General features: G+C 36.0%; 1 protein-coding gene across 1 annotated transcript; it reads left to right on the top strand.

Moving 5' to 3' along the window:
• Nucleotides 1-342: 342 nt before the first annotated feature.
• LOC113083372 (NT-3 growth factor receptor-like) lies at nucleotides 343-14,011 on the top strand. Its single transcript, XM_026254501.1, has 8 exons — nucleotides 343-392; nucleotides 3,670-3,821; nucleotides 4,773-4,915; nucleotides 5,332-5,473; nucleotides 8,893-9,189; nucleotides 10,126-10,140; nucleotides 12,331-12,383; nucleotides 13,855-14,011. Exons 1-8 carry the CDS (start codon nucleotides 343-345, stop codon nucleotides 13,969-13,971), a joined length of 969 nt encoding a protein of 322 aa, XP_026110286.1. The 3' UTR covers nucleotides 13,972-14,011.
• The last annotated feature ends 313 nt before the right edge of the window (nucleotides 14,012-14,324 follow it).

Raw genomic sequence — 14,324 nt, forward strand, 5'->3', positions numbered from 1 at the left:
AATAAAACCAGCAATACCATCTTTAATTGACTTATGCTTAGCTGGTCTTTTAGTCAGGTCAAACCAGTTAGTTTTACCTGCTTAGATCATTTTAGAGGAGTTTGTGACACTTGTCAGCTGGTCAGACCAGGTGACTACCTTAACCAGCTAAAACCAGCTTGGCCATGGTGTCTGCCATATTGGTATACCAGGTACACCAAATAAATCCAGCAGTACCATCTTTAGTTACATTTTCTGGTTAACTGGTACCTTATGCTGGTCTATTTAGATAGTTTTAGAGGAGTTTTTGACACTTGTCAACTGGTCAGACTGGGTGACCACTTAAAACAGCTAAAAACCAGCATGGCCACATTGGGGAAACCAGAAAACAAGCTGAACACCATCTTAAATAGGTGAGAAGTCAAGTTAAACCAGATAAAACCAACATTGTCAACTTCAACGAGTTTTGTATCTGGTAAACCAGACTGGTATAGTTAGCTGGACTCTCAGCTTGCATAGCCAAACCAGGTAGATGGTTTTAGAGGTGATTGAGGCACTTGTCAGCTGGTCAGACTCATTCTAAACTTGGTAAAAAAAAAAAAAAAAAAAAAAAACTAAAATTTCAATAGACTGTTTTAACTTTTAATTTATAGCAACGTAGCTGGTTAGATTTGTGTGTTTTGTTGGTGCAGAGAGGCTTTGTGCAATTTGTTTTTTTAATTTTTATATTATCCTAGCTAGATTATATGGTTAATTTTATTTTATTGTTTTAACTGCTATCTGTGACCAATCAAAACAAGCCTGTTGTGGCTCATTTTTGGGTTGTAACTCATCAGTAATACACTAGTTTGGAACCACTAATCAAGAGTATCATACGACGTGGACTATAAATTAAACATATTTTGCAAGTTCTTTCTCCATTATGAACTGTTCATGATACTGCTTAGTAAGAGAGGAAACATGCACTCTTCTCATTAGCCATGTTAATTTAGTTTTAAAGGGTGGAGAAACTACTTAGGCTCTCCTTTGATCATTATTCATCAAAGCTTCGAAATGCACGAGCAGGTTGCGCTTGTCCTTGTGAGGAACGTGCCAACAAAATTGTTTAAAGATTCAAGAGAAAAATGTCCCACTCGTTTGTGTGAATGAGCAACAATGCTGTTTCCCAGAGCTTACAGTTCTGCCCATTTCATATGCATGGAATTCAGTTCATAAGCATATCTCCTGCCCTATCTTGCAAATGAGAAAGTTTATCTTACTCGCAGCCACTGATGAATGAATGAGCGTGCAGAGGTTTAGTTCTGTCATGCTCCTCCAGGCTGCAGGCCAGGTGAGACATATCCTGCGGGCTTAATATTTCGTACTCTTAAAGGGGAGAGACTCCCACTGAGATCAGATCCGGAACCTTCCGCAGCGCTGCAGGATCCTGCCGGCTGGAAGCCCTTTAAGCGAAGAGTGAGCGTAAAACGGAACAAAGGCGATTACACCCTGTTCTTTGCTTTCAGTAACTATTGGCAGTTGCCATACAGTTTCCTAAATCAGTACAATTGGGCACTGCAGAGAAAAATTACACTTTAGTCGGACAAAAAGTCTAATTATGAAGTACTATTCTAAAAGTTAATGTCATATAGTAAAAATACAAAAATTACATTTAACTAATTTCATGATTTTTTTTTTTTTTTTTTTTTTTTTTTTTGTGAGCATTTGAACAGACTACATTGCAGAAATTGCAGCGTGGTCTTGTATGATTATTATTTTTTCTATATCTTTTCTATATTTATTTTTAATTAGCTTTTTTATTTTACTTTATTTAAAATATGCATTCCACCTCATGGTTAATCTATCTGCCAAATTATTTTTTTTATTCTTTTTTTTATTATTGCATTAACACAATCTTATTTAAAATATCTAACAAATGATTAATTATTTTAATAAAGTCAAAAAATGCAATTACATAAATATATATATTGGTAATATCCTCTTTGTTTTATATGCTACTGAAGCATTTTTCCATTACATATACTGGATAGATGCGGTGATGCCTTCAGCTTGGCCCTTAACACCAGTAAAGAAGAAGATATAGGCAGGGAAGGGGATAGTTTGAAGCACTGGAAACAGCACCCCTGACTCAACATTTCCAGGAAGTTGAAGACCCTCTAAACTCTCAGTGGAGCCTTCATGATCGCAGGGAGATATGTCAGAGCTGACATTTAGACATTTGGAGGAGGTTGATGTAGAAGATGTCTGTTTTTGGTGCAGGAGTGGGGGTGGCTGCGCTCAAAGGTTGTTTGAAGGAGTGTGAAATGCGATAGTGAGAGGGCTAGTGGTGGTTGTTGTTTGCAGTGATATAGCTGCACTGGGAGTAGGTGTTGGAGACATTGGCATACAGATGGTTCTGAAAGGAAGCCCTTCTTTGGGCAAGTGAGGTAGTTGTGGGTGGAGGTGCTATCCAGTGCCAGTTTTATGTGGGTTTGACCTCACACCCTTCCGTCTGTCCAGTTTAATGTATGCAGCAATAATCCCATATGTTACTGAGCATCGAGAAGATCCTTTAAGAAACCCCTAATATGCTTTACTCACACACAAGGTCCAAATTCTTGTTACTGAGGTGTGTATTAAGAAAATGAACTGGCAAATAATTACAATATATATTTTCAAGTGTTTAAGCGTTTCTCTTTCACAGTCTTCCACACTCAGTCAACGGCAATGTTATGGGATACATTGTAATAAAATGTAACCTCGAATGCTTTAAGTCACTTCAGATGAAAGCATCTGCCAAATGAATTTGAAAATGTTACAAACAGTATAGGCAATTATATTTCTCGTGCATGAAACTGCATTTTTTTTTGTGGAAAAAAAAATATATATATTTTACATACATTTTCATAGTTTTTACCTGCGTGGCTCTAGCACTGGCAATGTTATTGGTTCAGTTTCCAGGAAGTACTAACAAAATGTAAACAATGAATGCATTTTACGCCTCTACATAAGCTAAGTCCACATTTGTTTCTTTTTAAAACTGTGCCTATGACAAAAAAATTTAGGATTTTGTGATGATATTAAGATTTTTATGGCTTAAACTGTCTGTAGATAAACATATGATTTGTTAAAACTGAAGTAAAATCTGTTATATGTGCTAGTCATGACATTTTTTTTTTCTTTAGTAGACAAGTTGTTCCTTTGATTCACTTAAATCAATTTCACTTGTGTCCAACTAAGTTACCAACTAAATTATCCATTTTAAATTGACCAGTTTGTATACTTTTCTGCGAGAATTCATTTTAGCACCAAAATATTATGCCACATTACATTACATCTTGCGTCTTAGTTTTTCCCTTAATCCAGAAGCTCATGTTTTGTTTGGCTTTATCTGTGGGGACTGTGATCGCCCTGGACACCAGTGGTGAATTTGGCATGCTGAATAGCTGGACAGACGTGGCCAGTAAAGGGCTGCAGTCCAGAAAGCATTCGTACACAAAGCCCTGGGCACAGAACCGGCTCTGGCTGCAAAATGGAACCTTGCCAGCAGCTCTCCAGGACTTGGTTGACTGATGGGTGCTGGAGAAGTTGATGTTTTGTAAAATAGCGGTGTCCTTCACCTAGTTTTCTGCTGGTTTTCTAAATGGATATTCTTGCCATTGTGTGCATGTGATGTGCATCCTCAGTAAAAGCTTTGCTGTGTTGTGGCAGGAAACTGGAAAGAGTGGTGTTTAACTGCAGCTGCAATATCCGTTGGATCCAGCTGTGGCAGCAGCGAGGCGAAGCCGGACTCCATAACCAGCAGCTGTTCTGCAACGGAGTCTCCAAGATCCCTCTACAGTTCATGAACATCTCAAACTGTGGTATGGAACATTTTCTCTAAATTGTGGTCGCCATAAAATAAATGTCTTGGGTTCAGTAAAGGGATAGTTTACCCCAAAAATGACAATTCTGTCATCATTTACTCACCATTCTAAACCCATATGACTTTATTTCTTCTGAAGAACACAAAAGAAAATATGGCCATGCTTTATTTTAAGGTCCAATTGCCACTATTTACAAATTATTAACTATGACTTTTGCCTCAATAAACTCCTAATTTGCTGCTTATAAATAGTTAGTAAGATATAGTTAAGTTAAGGTTGGATTGGGGATGTAGAGTATGTTCATGGATATGTGCTTTATAAGTACTAATAAACAGCCATTATGTTAATAATATGCATGCCAATAAGCAACTAGTTAATAGTTTGAATTGGGCTCTATATTAAAGTGATATTTTCCAACAAATTGGTCCAATGTTGATTTGGACCCCACAGACTTTCATTGGATGGACTATAACACATTGTTCAAAATTCTCTTTCATTTTCTGCAGAAGAAAGTCATACAGGTTTGGATTGACATGAGTGAGTAAGGATGACAGATTAGTAATTTTTGGCTAAAATGATAAAACCACATTTGTTGTTAAATTTTGATTACCACAGAAAATAAATAATTTACAAATTTTGTGGAAAATGTTCCTTAAAAGAACACTGTAGTTCTAAAACATAAACTATTGTACATTTTTATATTAGTGCGGTAGTGCCTAGTATGTTCAAATTGTTTCCTGATGTTGTATAAGCAGTGCTTTAATGTCATGACCTTAAAAAGTTATTTTTAAAGTAAAGGACAAATCAAAATAAACTTAATGCAATTATTACCACAAATGCTGTCAATAAAGCTCAGCCATTTCATTTATTTAGATAAACATGTACATATTTATGAATGGAATGAATACCTTTTGTCGTACCATGAGTGCTTGTCTGTTTCCCATCAAGATTTGCCGGAAATCAGTGTAAGTCACAGTAACCTGACGGTGATAGAGGGTGACAGGGTCACAATCACCTGTAATGGGTCAGGAGTGCCGGTACCGGAAGTGGACTGGACTGTTGGCGGACTTCACTCCATTAACACACACCAAGTAAGGCATACTTTACTTGTAGCATTTTAACTAGCATACAACATCCATTTTATGTACCATTTAAGGATATCAGTCAAGGTAAATGGCATATTTAATTAAGTAGTATAAACAACTTTGGGTAACATGGGTCAAAACCAGCTAAAAAAACAAACAGTTGGGATCCCAACTAAATCAGTTTAAACCAGCCATATGTGCTTTGCAGCTATATAGCCAGTACTACCTTTTTAATGGGCTATATGTCTATCCCTAACAGTCTGATTTTATGTTTAAAATTAAATTTGGCATTTACTCAATTTAAGATCTATTAAATGACTCACTTGAGCCTTACAGTTGCTGGTTTATACCGTAAACCATTTGTTGAATCTGTGCAAGCTTGGTATTGTTTCCAAAAGCTATTGTGTCTTTCTCTCTTCCAGTCCAATCAATATCCACCCAATGTCCACTCCATCAACTTAACTCTGGTCAACGTCAGCAGAGATGATAACAGCTTCATGCTGACCTGCATTGCAGAGAATGTAGTTGGGATGACTAATGCCTCAATACAGCTTTCAGTACAGTGTAAGTGCCTCTTTTCTTGCTTCCTACCTCTTGAATATCTTTACATTCAGCCTCACTGCCTCTTACGTGCCAATTCTGTCTCTGTCTAGCTCACTGAACTGGCTTTGTCTGCCTCTTTAACTTGTTACTGTCACTTGCTACTGTGCCTCATGGCTACCAACTCAGTTTCTTAATTTGTAGAGCCTTTTGTTTTAAAGGCATTAATGGAGGGGAGATCACCAGAAAGTTTTTTTTTTTGAAGTAGTAAGTAATATTGATCAAAATGGTTTTGGGAAACACAGAATCAGTGCTATAGCAAAGTACAGATGAAATGTCTAATTTTTGTTTTTAAAATACTATATATTATTCTAGCTTAGCATGTAGGCACCTAAAAGTAAGCCATTGTGGCAGTTTATTTTGCTCAAAATTGTAAATATTGTCTCTCTGTTGTGCTTTCAAAACAGCACTGGTTGTTTTAGGATTTTGACTTGCTCAGCATAGCAACTGGCTCAGCCAATGGTGTGATTTTGGGGTGGTGCTACATGACTGATTGACCAATGACGGATAGAGAGGGGTGTTCTGGAAACCTGTTTGACAACAGATTGTTTTTTGTCAGTTTGTAACTATTTACATTATGAATTCATACAGTCTTATATGTGTGTTTTCGTCTTTTATGCTTACTCCCCACTAAGGGTTGAACAATTTAAGATTTTTACAAGTCGGCATTTATGTGATGAAAGTCGAGTCGAAGTCGACTAGTCGCTGATGACATCATTAATGAACAAATAAGCCTGAACCTGGAGCTAAGACTAGAACACCTTGGACACAGCTATGGCATTACATTTATATGAATGCATTAGTGAGAGAGCAATTGCTTGTGTGAATTAATTCTACCTGGCAGCATCTGTGGGTTTTACTTACTAAGAAATATATGCTAGAACTTTTCAGTTTCTAGACTATTTTTTATTTTTTGGGAGGAGAAATCACAGAAGAGTGTTGGCAATACATTTCTGTGCTACGCAACTGAATGATTCTGGGGGCGCACGATCTGCGAGTGATGTACGAGCTACTATCTGTAGCCTACATTATGTTTGTGCGTTACAGTGCGGCAGTGCATTAAATTAGAACAGTGGTTAACATACCTGTACGATAAGCTGTTTAAAACGTGCATCCAGATGGTATTATTACAGGTCTTGTGAAGCAGTTTCGGAGTATGCATTTATTTGTCATGTTAACTGTTTGGAAACGGAGCGTATATGTGGACTTCAATGATTTCTTATCCTGTTGCGCCCTCTATAGGTCCAGCGACTAGTCAACGTCAAGCTTACAGAGTCATGGCAGAGCATTAAAATTGACTAATCGACTAGCCGACTTGTCTGTGCAATCCCTACTCCCCTTCAACGGTTCTGTTTAGGGTCGGCCCTTCATGCTTACATTTTTATTTTTCCCTTTTTTTAATTTTTTTTACATCTTTAGGTTTTCTCATGAGATCGGGTTGGATTGTCTTGTAGTTCTTTTGTAGTTCTGATGTTAGTGGCACAGAAATTACACACTGCCTTTTAAACGTTGTTTTGAATATTAGTTAACTGATTTTTAATTATTAGTATTTTAATTTAGCCAATTTTGTGCGAGTGACTGCTATGTCAAATCAAATTCTACAAAAATCACAGTGAGGCTAATGAAATTTGCTATAAAATAATGATAAATTGCTTCACCAGAAACAGTCCTACTCCTAAATAAAAATAAATAAATCGTAGGTTCTACACAACCCAGCATGTTGTAGGAAAGTCATTTGTGTAGTTTATTGATCTGTGAAAACGAGGGCTGTTCTTCATCTGGACTTTTCACCCGAAAAAGCTGTAAGTGAAATATTAGAGAGATTTATCAATGCTATCATGTTTCAGGGTGGAACAGACTAGAGTACATGTGATTGCTTTGTGGCTAGGTGGTGTATTTTCGTTTTAATGTGTTGGGAGTGGTATGCAGGAATCTTGAAAATGATGACTTGAAAATGTTCCAGATTTTGTTCACTTAAAATTTGTTTTGTGCATTATATTAGACTTGGAAAAAAAATCAATGCGCATTGCATTTTTAGTGATAAGAAAAATGAAGTTTATTTTCCCCATATAGGTGCAGGCATGCAAAAATAATGTCCCAAATGAAAAAGAAAATGAAAGAAACAACAATCCCAAGGCAATAAGCAACTCATGAAAATTGGCAAAACCGATGCCTCTAATCAAACATATAAATCCTACCCCTGAGAAACAATAACCAAACAAATCCAGAAAAGACAATGAAAAGGCAGAGAACAAAGACAAACCTTAAATCAAGGCTCATATATAAAGACATGACTCTACCAAAACAACTCAACAGGATAATGAAACTTTGGTTTATCAAAGTTATTAAACAAAACTAGTATATAACTGCAGAACTAACTAGAGACTAACCAGTGTGTTCGTCCTTTGTGCCTAGTTAAAACTATTAAGGAACCCAAATTATGTTTCACAATGTAAAATGAAATGATATAGTGATTCAAACATTAATTCAGATGTTGTCAGAATCACCTGGTAAGCCTGTGATGCTTTGCCATTAATTGAACTAAATGGAAAAATACAACTACACGATATCCAACAACAGCTGTTTCCGCCCACTTTGAATGAAGTAAGGCAATTAAAGGCCTTATAAGAACACAGCTAGATAAAATCACAACGTAATGTGAGGTTGCGGTGCTGTATCTGTATTTACATTTATACTGAAAGGTGTTGGCCAACAACAGTGTAACATGATTCTTCCTACACTCAATATTTATTGACCGTGTAAGATTTGCTTAGAGTGGCAAAATCTGTGGAAATAAGAGAAAGTCAGTCAGTCTCTCTCACTCTCGGTCTCTCTTTCTCTCTCTATTTGTCTCTCACAATCTCTGGCCTTGAGACTGGAGAATAATCAAAAAGTACTTGATATCAATGAATTAAAAGGTTTAGGTGTAGTCATGCAGACTCCAAACATTTAAATAGTCCCGTATTATAATATTTAAGCTTAAAATAGCAAATTCTAGAAGAATTTAGTGAAAATAGGCGTATTCATGTAAATATATATTACACATTGAAATGAATTAACCACTGATTTGATCCCAGATGAATGTTTAATATGAACGTTTGGCATATTTACAGCATTGTAACTGGTGACAGTTCATTCCATGCTCGTCCAAATGCTTGGTGACCAGCCAGGCAGTTAACCTGGGATCTTCCTGTCCAAGAGGCAGGATAGTGGATCAAACAAATATCCGTACGGACCACCTGTGCCACAGAGGCCAAAGTCCCACTCATGTATAAATGCGGTTTATGATAATCCATGCTCATTGGTCTATGGATTAATGTTGGATGGTGGCTGAAAGTACTTAATCCTCTCTGTATGAAAAACATTTTGTTTCTCTCCTGCAGTCCCCCCTGTTATCATCAAGTTTGAGGAGCCGCAGAAGTGGCACGACACGTGTATGATCTTCACGGTGCGTGCAAACCCTCTGCCCACCCTGCGCTGGTACTATAAGGGTGAGGAGATCAAGCCGACTGATTACGTCCATCCAGAGATGGATGAATACCAGGACAATCTAGAGGGATGCCTCATGTTCAAAAACCCCACACACCACAACAATGGCAATTACACGTTGGAGGCCAGCAACTTCCTGGGCGTGGCCGTCAAAACTGTGTACGCCCACTTCCTACAGCCACCGTTTGATGGTACGTGACTCGATTACATCGGCTGTTACTCTGAAACCTATAGTTACATAGTGCTTCCCAATGAGTGAACTGTGATATATAACTGAAAACATTTTCCCCAAAGTGTTATCAGACCTGCAAAAAGTACTATGTTGATTTTCTACCTGTGGGAGATAAAAGTCAAGTTCTCTTGTTCTGGGCAAGCGTTTCTATGATTAGAGCTGTTAGGTCACAGATGCTGTGTTGAGAAATAGAACAGACTGGATGTCGGTTAAAGGCCCTGCCTGAATAACTTATTAACACCTTAGGTGAGAATCCACCGGGTTTATAGATAAATATAGATACAGGAAAGTTCACATTTCTTGGGATGATGCTACAGCGCACATAAGTGTGTGCACTTTCATACCAAAAGACTTGGGTTCAGTCTGTGCTTTAAATAGGTACAAGTAAAGTTTGAGTAAAACATCTGATACCACACACACAAATTATTTAAAATATGCAATTATACTTTTTTTTTTTTATTATTAAACATGAAATGAATTACTTGAAAAGAAATAGCCATTTTAAATGTTAATTTATTTCAAAATATTAACAATATTTATGATCAAATAAATGCAGTCTTGGTGAGCATGAGAGATTTTATTCAAAAACATCAAGCATTGTTATTGTGTGCATATGAACATGTATACATACAGAACATATGATACCCTCATGTCTGATTTCACATCAGTATAATGTTTAATTGCATGTTAAATATTGCAATGATTTATCATATTCAATTCTAAAAGACTCATATTTGAACATTACCATAATTCCACAAGAATTCACTGAAGGGTAAATACTGATCATAGTATAATAGCATTTTAAAAATGTTTACCCGAGTCCTTAGAGCTGATCTTGACATATTCATATCTAGTAATTATATACCACTGTTTTTCCCCCCTCTTTTCTCTGTAGACTACCCAGATTATGGTGAGTTTCTCCTTTCAATTGTTTGCTGCATGTATTTTTGTAAATTATTCATTACTTTTGTTTATTATAAAACAATGAATGATTTAGAAAGAAGTAATTTGGTTTGTGCACTGAACGAAAAACTACCCTCTAAACAGTTACCTTGGCCTTATTCTCAAATGGCCGGTTGGTTTTGTATTTTTGGCATAATGTGACCGATATCTGTCAGTATGGGAGAAAAATAAGATCCTTTTCCATGGGACAGTTACTGACCTTCACAAGAATGTTACACTGATATCACCCTAGTTTACTATATTTAATCAGGTTGAGGCTCAGAAACGGTGTGAATGACAGATTGTTACTGTCAGAGCTCTGATTGAAGTTACTGTAGATGGCTGTAGTGTGGAGTATCACATGGGCCCTCTGTCAAGGTAAAACAAAATAAAATAAAAAATTATAAGGACAGCCTAAGGCTTTTGTTCAATACTACATGAATAATAGCAGCAGCCTAATCTAGGATTTGACTCCCTGTCGAAATGGCAGTAACCTTGCAAAAAACGGGTCTAATCAAACAGTACTTGCCCCAAGACATGTTTAGTGAATAATACCCCTAGGTTCTCTTAAAACCAGGGCTGTCTAGTTCTGTTACTGGAGGGCCACCTTCCAGCAGAGTTTAGCTCTGCCACTAATTAAACACACCTGAACCAGAAAATCAAGGTCTTCGATACTAATTCCCAGGCAGGTGAGTTGGAGATCAATTTTGCATGAAGTTGCCTTCCAAGAGCAAGTCTTAAAACAGTTACTCAGAGTGAACATAAAATACATCCATCACCTTTTAAAGGCTGGTTTGACAAAACCAATTACATTATGTCCTGTTTTTATAACAAGTTTGTGGATTAGTAGTTAGTGAAACTTTATTGAAAATGACATGGAGGGAAAATCTAATGTATGCTATTAATACAGTGGCTCTAATATGTTTTTGGACATTTAAGCCACAGATAAGCAATTTTAAATGATCAATGTCACCCATATATTGTACATAAACTTTTCAAAATAAAGCTAAACAGAATTTTGACACATTTAGTTGTCAAACTATGGTTACCTACAGGGATTGAAATACATTTTTTGACTCACCAGCCAATTTAGCTACAAAATAAAAAATAAAAATTGCGACTGCTGCAAATCATTTTGTGCCAGTACTAGGGGTGTGCGATTATTTATAAAAAATTAAATCTCAATATTTTCTGGAATTTCATCAGTAAAGATAATTGGACAATATTTAGCTGAATGTGTTATTGTGCTGATATCTTAAGGACTACCATGGACAGCTGACTACCAAGGTTTATGATATATTTCATATTCTGTGGTCAGTTCACAGCAGTGATAGAAATGACTATTTTCCAATAAGTTTAAATGTATCTTTACATTTTATGGGCATTTATTTGATAAAGCCTATATATATATATATATATATATATATATATATATATATATATATATATATATATATATATATATATATATATATATATATATATATATATATATATAATTTAAGTGCACATCTTTTTTAGTCAAATTGTTCTATTTAATCAGTCAATTATAATAAAAATACATTTAGGCTGTTACTAAACAAATAAAATCAATATCAACTAGGGCTTGGTATCATATGACGTAAGTATTGCGATGATGGTATCAACAGTCAGGTAACAGACGATTATCAACATTATTGTGAAAAAAAAGACAAATGATAAACCTAGTAAGTTTCAAAAAATATTTTACATAGCCCCATAGGCACCAAACAGGTCTTTTTGCAAGAATGAAATAATGAGAAATAATAAGATGCTTAAGGTCAGGAATCAGATTACATGTTATGAAATTACATTTTGATTCTGCTTCTCGATTTCTGTATGTGCCTTTATTGTGATTTCAAAAGATTCTGCTGCAAAAAGCCATAATGGAAACCTGCACTCGTGCACAGTTTTCTGTGCGGCGCTCACACACCAAGCACACGCACAAAAGCCCCCTTTTATATACGTGAACACTAGACTGAGCTCTATTTCTCGCATTCTTACACATTCAAATGGACAAATACACTCAGTAACACACTGTATATCCATGTGGTATTATTTTATCTTCAAAAGGTTCAAAAATATATGCTGCTTCTTCTTCTTTTTTCTGAGCGACACTACACTCTTGTTTGTTTTCTAGTGAGTCCAACTCCGACGGCTATGACACAGCGGCCTGAAGAGGACACGTTTGGAGTGAGTTTCGTTTTTTTTTTTTTCTCTCCCGAGATCGAAAGCACCCATATGAAGTGTACTGAGGTTTCTTGAGCATCTTGTTCCCAGAAACACATAACACTGTTGTCAAAAACAAACTATTCTAAACCATTTTCTTTTGCACATTTCCCCCCTCACTCTCTACCTCCTCTCCTATCTGCCGGTTCCCTTGTGGCTTCTGTGTTTTTCAGCTGTTTAAAGTACTTTTGTTCATCTTTGTACAATAATTGACTGGAAAGAGATTATATTCTCATCTGAAGGTTTTAATTGGGAATCTAGCACTGACACAAAGAGTGAGCATGGCCCTCGATTGCTCAGAGGTCTTAATTTCAAGGAAAGCTTTTTAGCTTTAGATAGCTGTATTCCAGCATTCTGACTGCTTTGATTTATTGTTTATTGTCTTTGTGCTTATCTGGAGCATTTCAACATTATATTAAGTTGTACACTATGTATTTCCCATAAGGAAGTATATCCTAGCTATAGCGGCATCTAACACCTAGCTTGAATTATTATAATAATAATTTGTTCCCCCCTTTTATATGCTTTGGACTTATCTTTTCATGCAGTTTATCAAAGCTAGTGCTGCCATATGCAACTTATGACTCCAATTACATAAATCTCTCATGATTACAGCATCAACATCAATACAAATCATATAAACAAGTCAAGACACGCTTCATTGGTTTCCTATAAAATTGCATTTTTCCTCCTGTGTGAGACACAAGAGATTAGATGGAAATATTTATTTGGACACATTTTAAGTTGCTAGTTATGTCATTCCTGTTCTGTAGTTCGCTTCTAAAAAGATTTTAAAAATCATTTTAGATTATAAGTTATTATATTAACAAATAAGACATGTTTTGAGATTCAAGATAAAGTTATAGCATGCTCGCATGTCTTTTAAAGTGTTTAGAATTTAAACAGAATGCACATTTTCTCTATGCATACATGTAGAATACCCAGAAGACCTACTATGTTTGCCAAAATGTGCAACCGAGCATACGGTTTCCCACGATGCAATGCGCTTGACTTGACCTTTCATTCCAGTGTGATTAATGAGAATGGAAGAGACTTATTACTACACTTGAATAATTGTGAGGATTATTTCATATACACACAGGTGAACTTCTCACCAAACATTTCTACGTCAAATACCTTGCCACATGAATTTGTTCTTGACCTCATTCTAATCTAAATAAATGAGGTTATCCATTTAAATATAAAACATGTCTAAACCTTTTCCATAAACACACAACCTTTGTCTTTATACTAAACTTTTGCTACAATAAAATCATGGTTAAGTATGTTAGTATTCAGTGTCAAACATACAGTAATCCTATATCGCTGCTAACCAGCTCAAGCTAAGCTAAGTGCTAACATGACTGTTAAAGTTTTCATAAATCTCAATTTGGTTCTTCAAATAAATGAAATATTGTGCTTTTTGCTTCTCTAGGTGTCGATTGCAGTTGGCTTGGCTGGCTTCGCATGCGTTCTCCTTCTCGTTATGTTTGTGCTAATCAACAAATATGGCAGACGTTCAAAGTTTGGCATGAAAGGTAAGCCAATGTAAACTATTCAGCAGGAAACTTGGCACATTACGTTATTAGTGAATAAGTGTGACATCAACTGACTTATTTTTTCATACCAACAACTGTGATTTGTAGGAAGAATGGAAATGATAAATGCTATTCTAATTGCTATATTTTAACAATTTGCTCTTAATCAAATTCTTGAGTTTCTTGGTCTCATTTGACATTTTAAAGTGCTCAGCAAGATCAAATCAGGTTGGATTTAGCAAATGTTTTTTTGGGAGTTCAGATGTGTATGAACATCTTTAATCGTTCATTAAACTGAGTCCTAATGGGTGTTGTGTTTACTGATTTCAAGGAATAATGAGCCTGACGGAGTTTCCAGCATGCTTTT

The sequence above is a fragment of the Carassius auratus genome, unplaced genomic scaffold (assembly GCF_003368295.1).
Source record: "Carassius auratus strain Wakin unplaced genomic scaffold, ASM336829v1 scaf_tig00037995, whole genome shotgun sequence".
NCBI classification, from domain to species: Eukaryota; Metazoa; Chordata; class Actinopteri; order Cypriniformes; family Cyprinidae; genus Carassius; species Carassius auratus.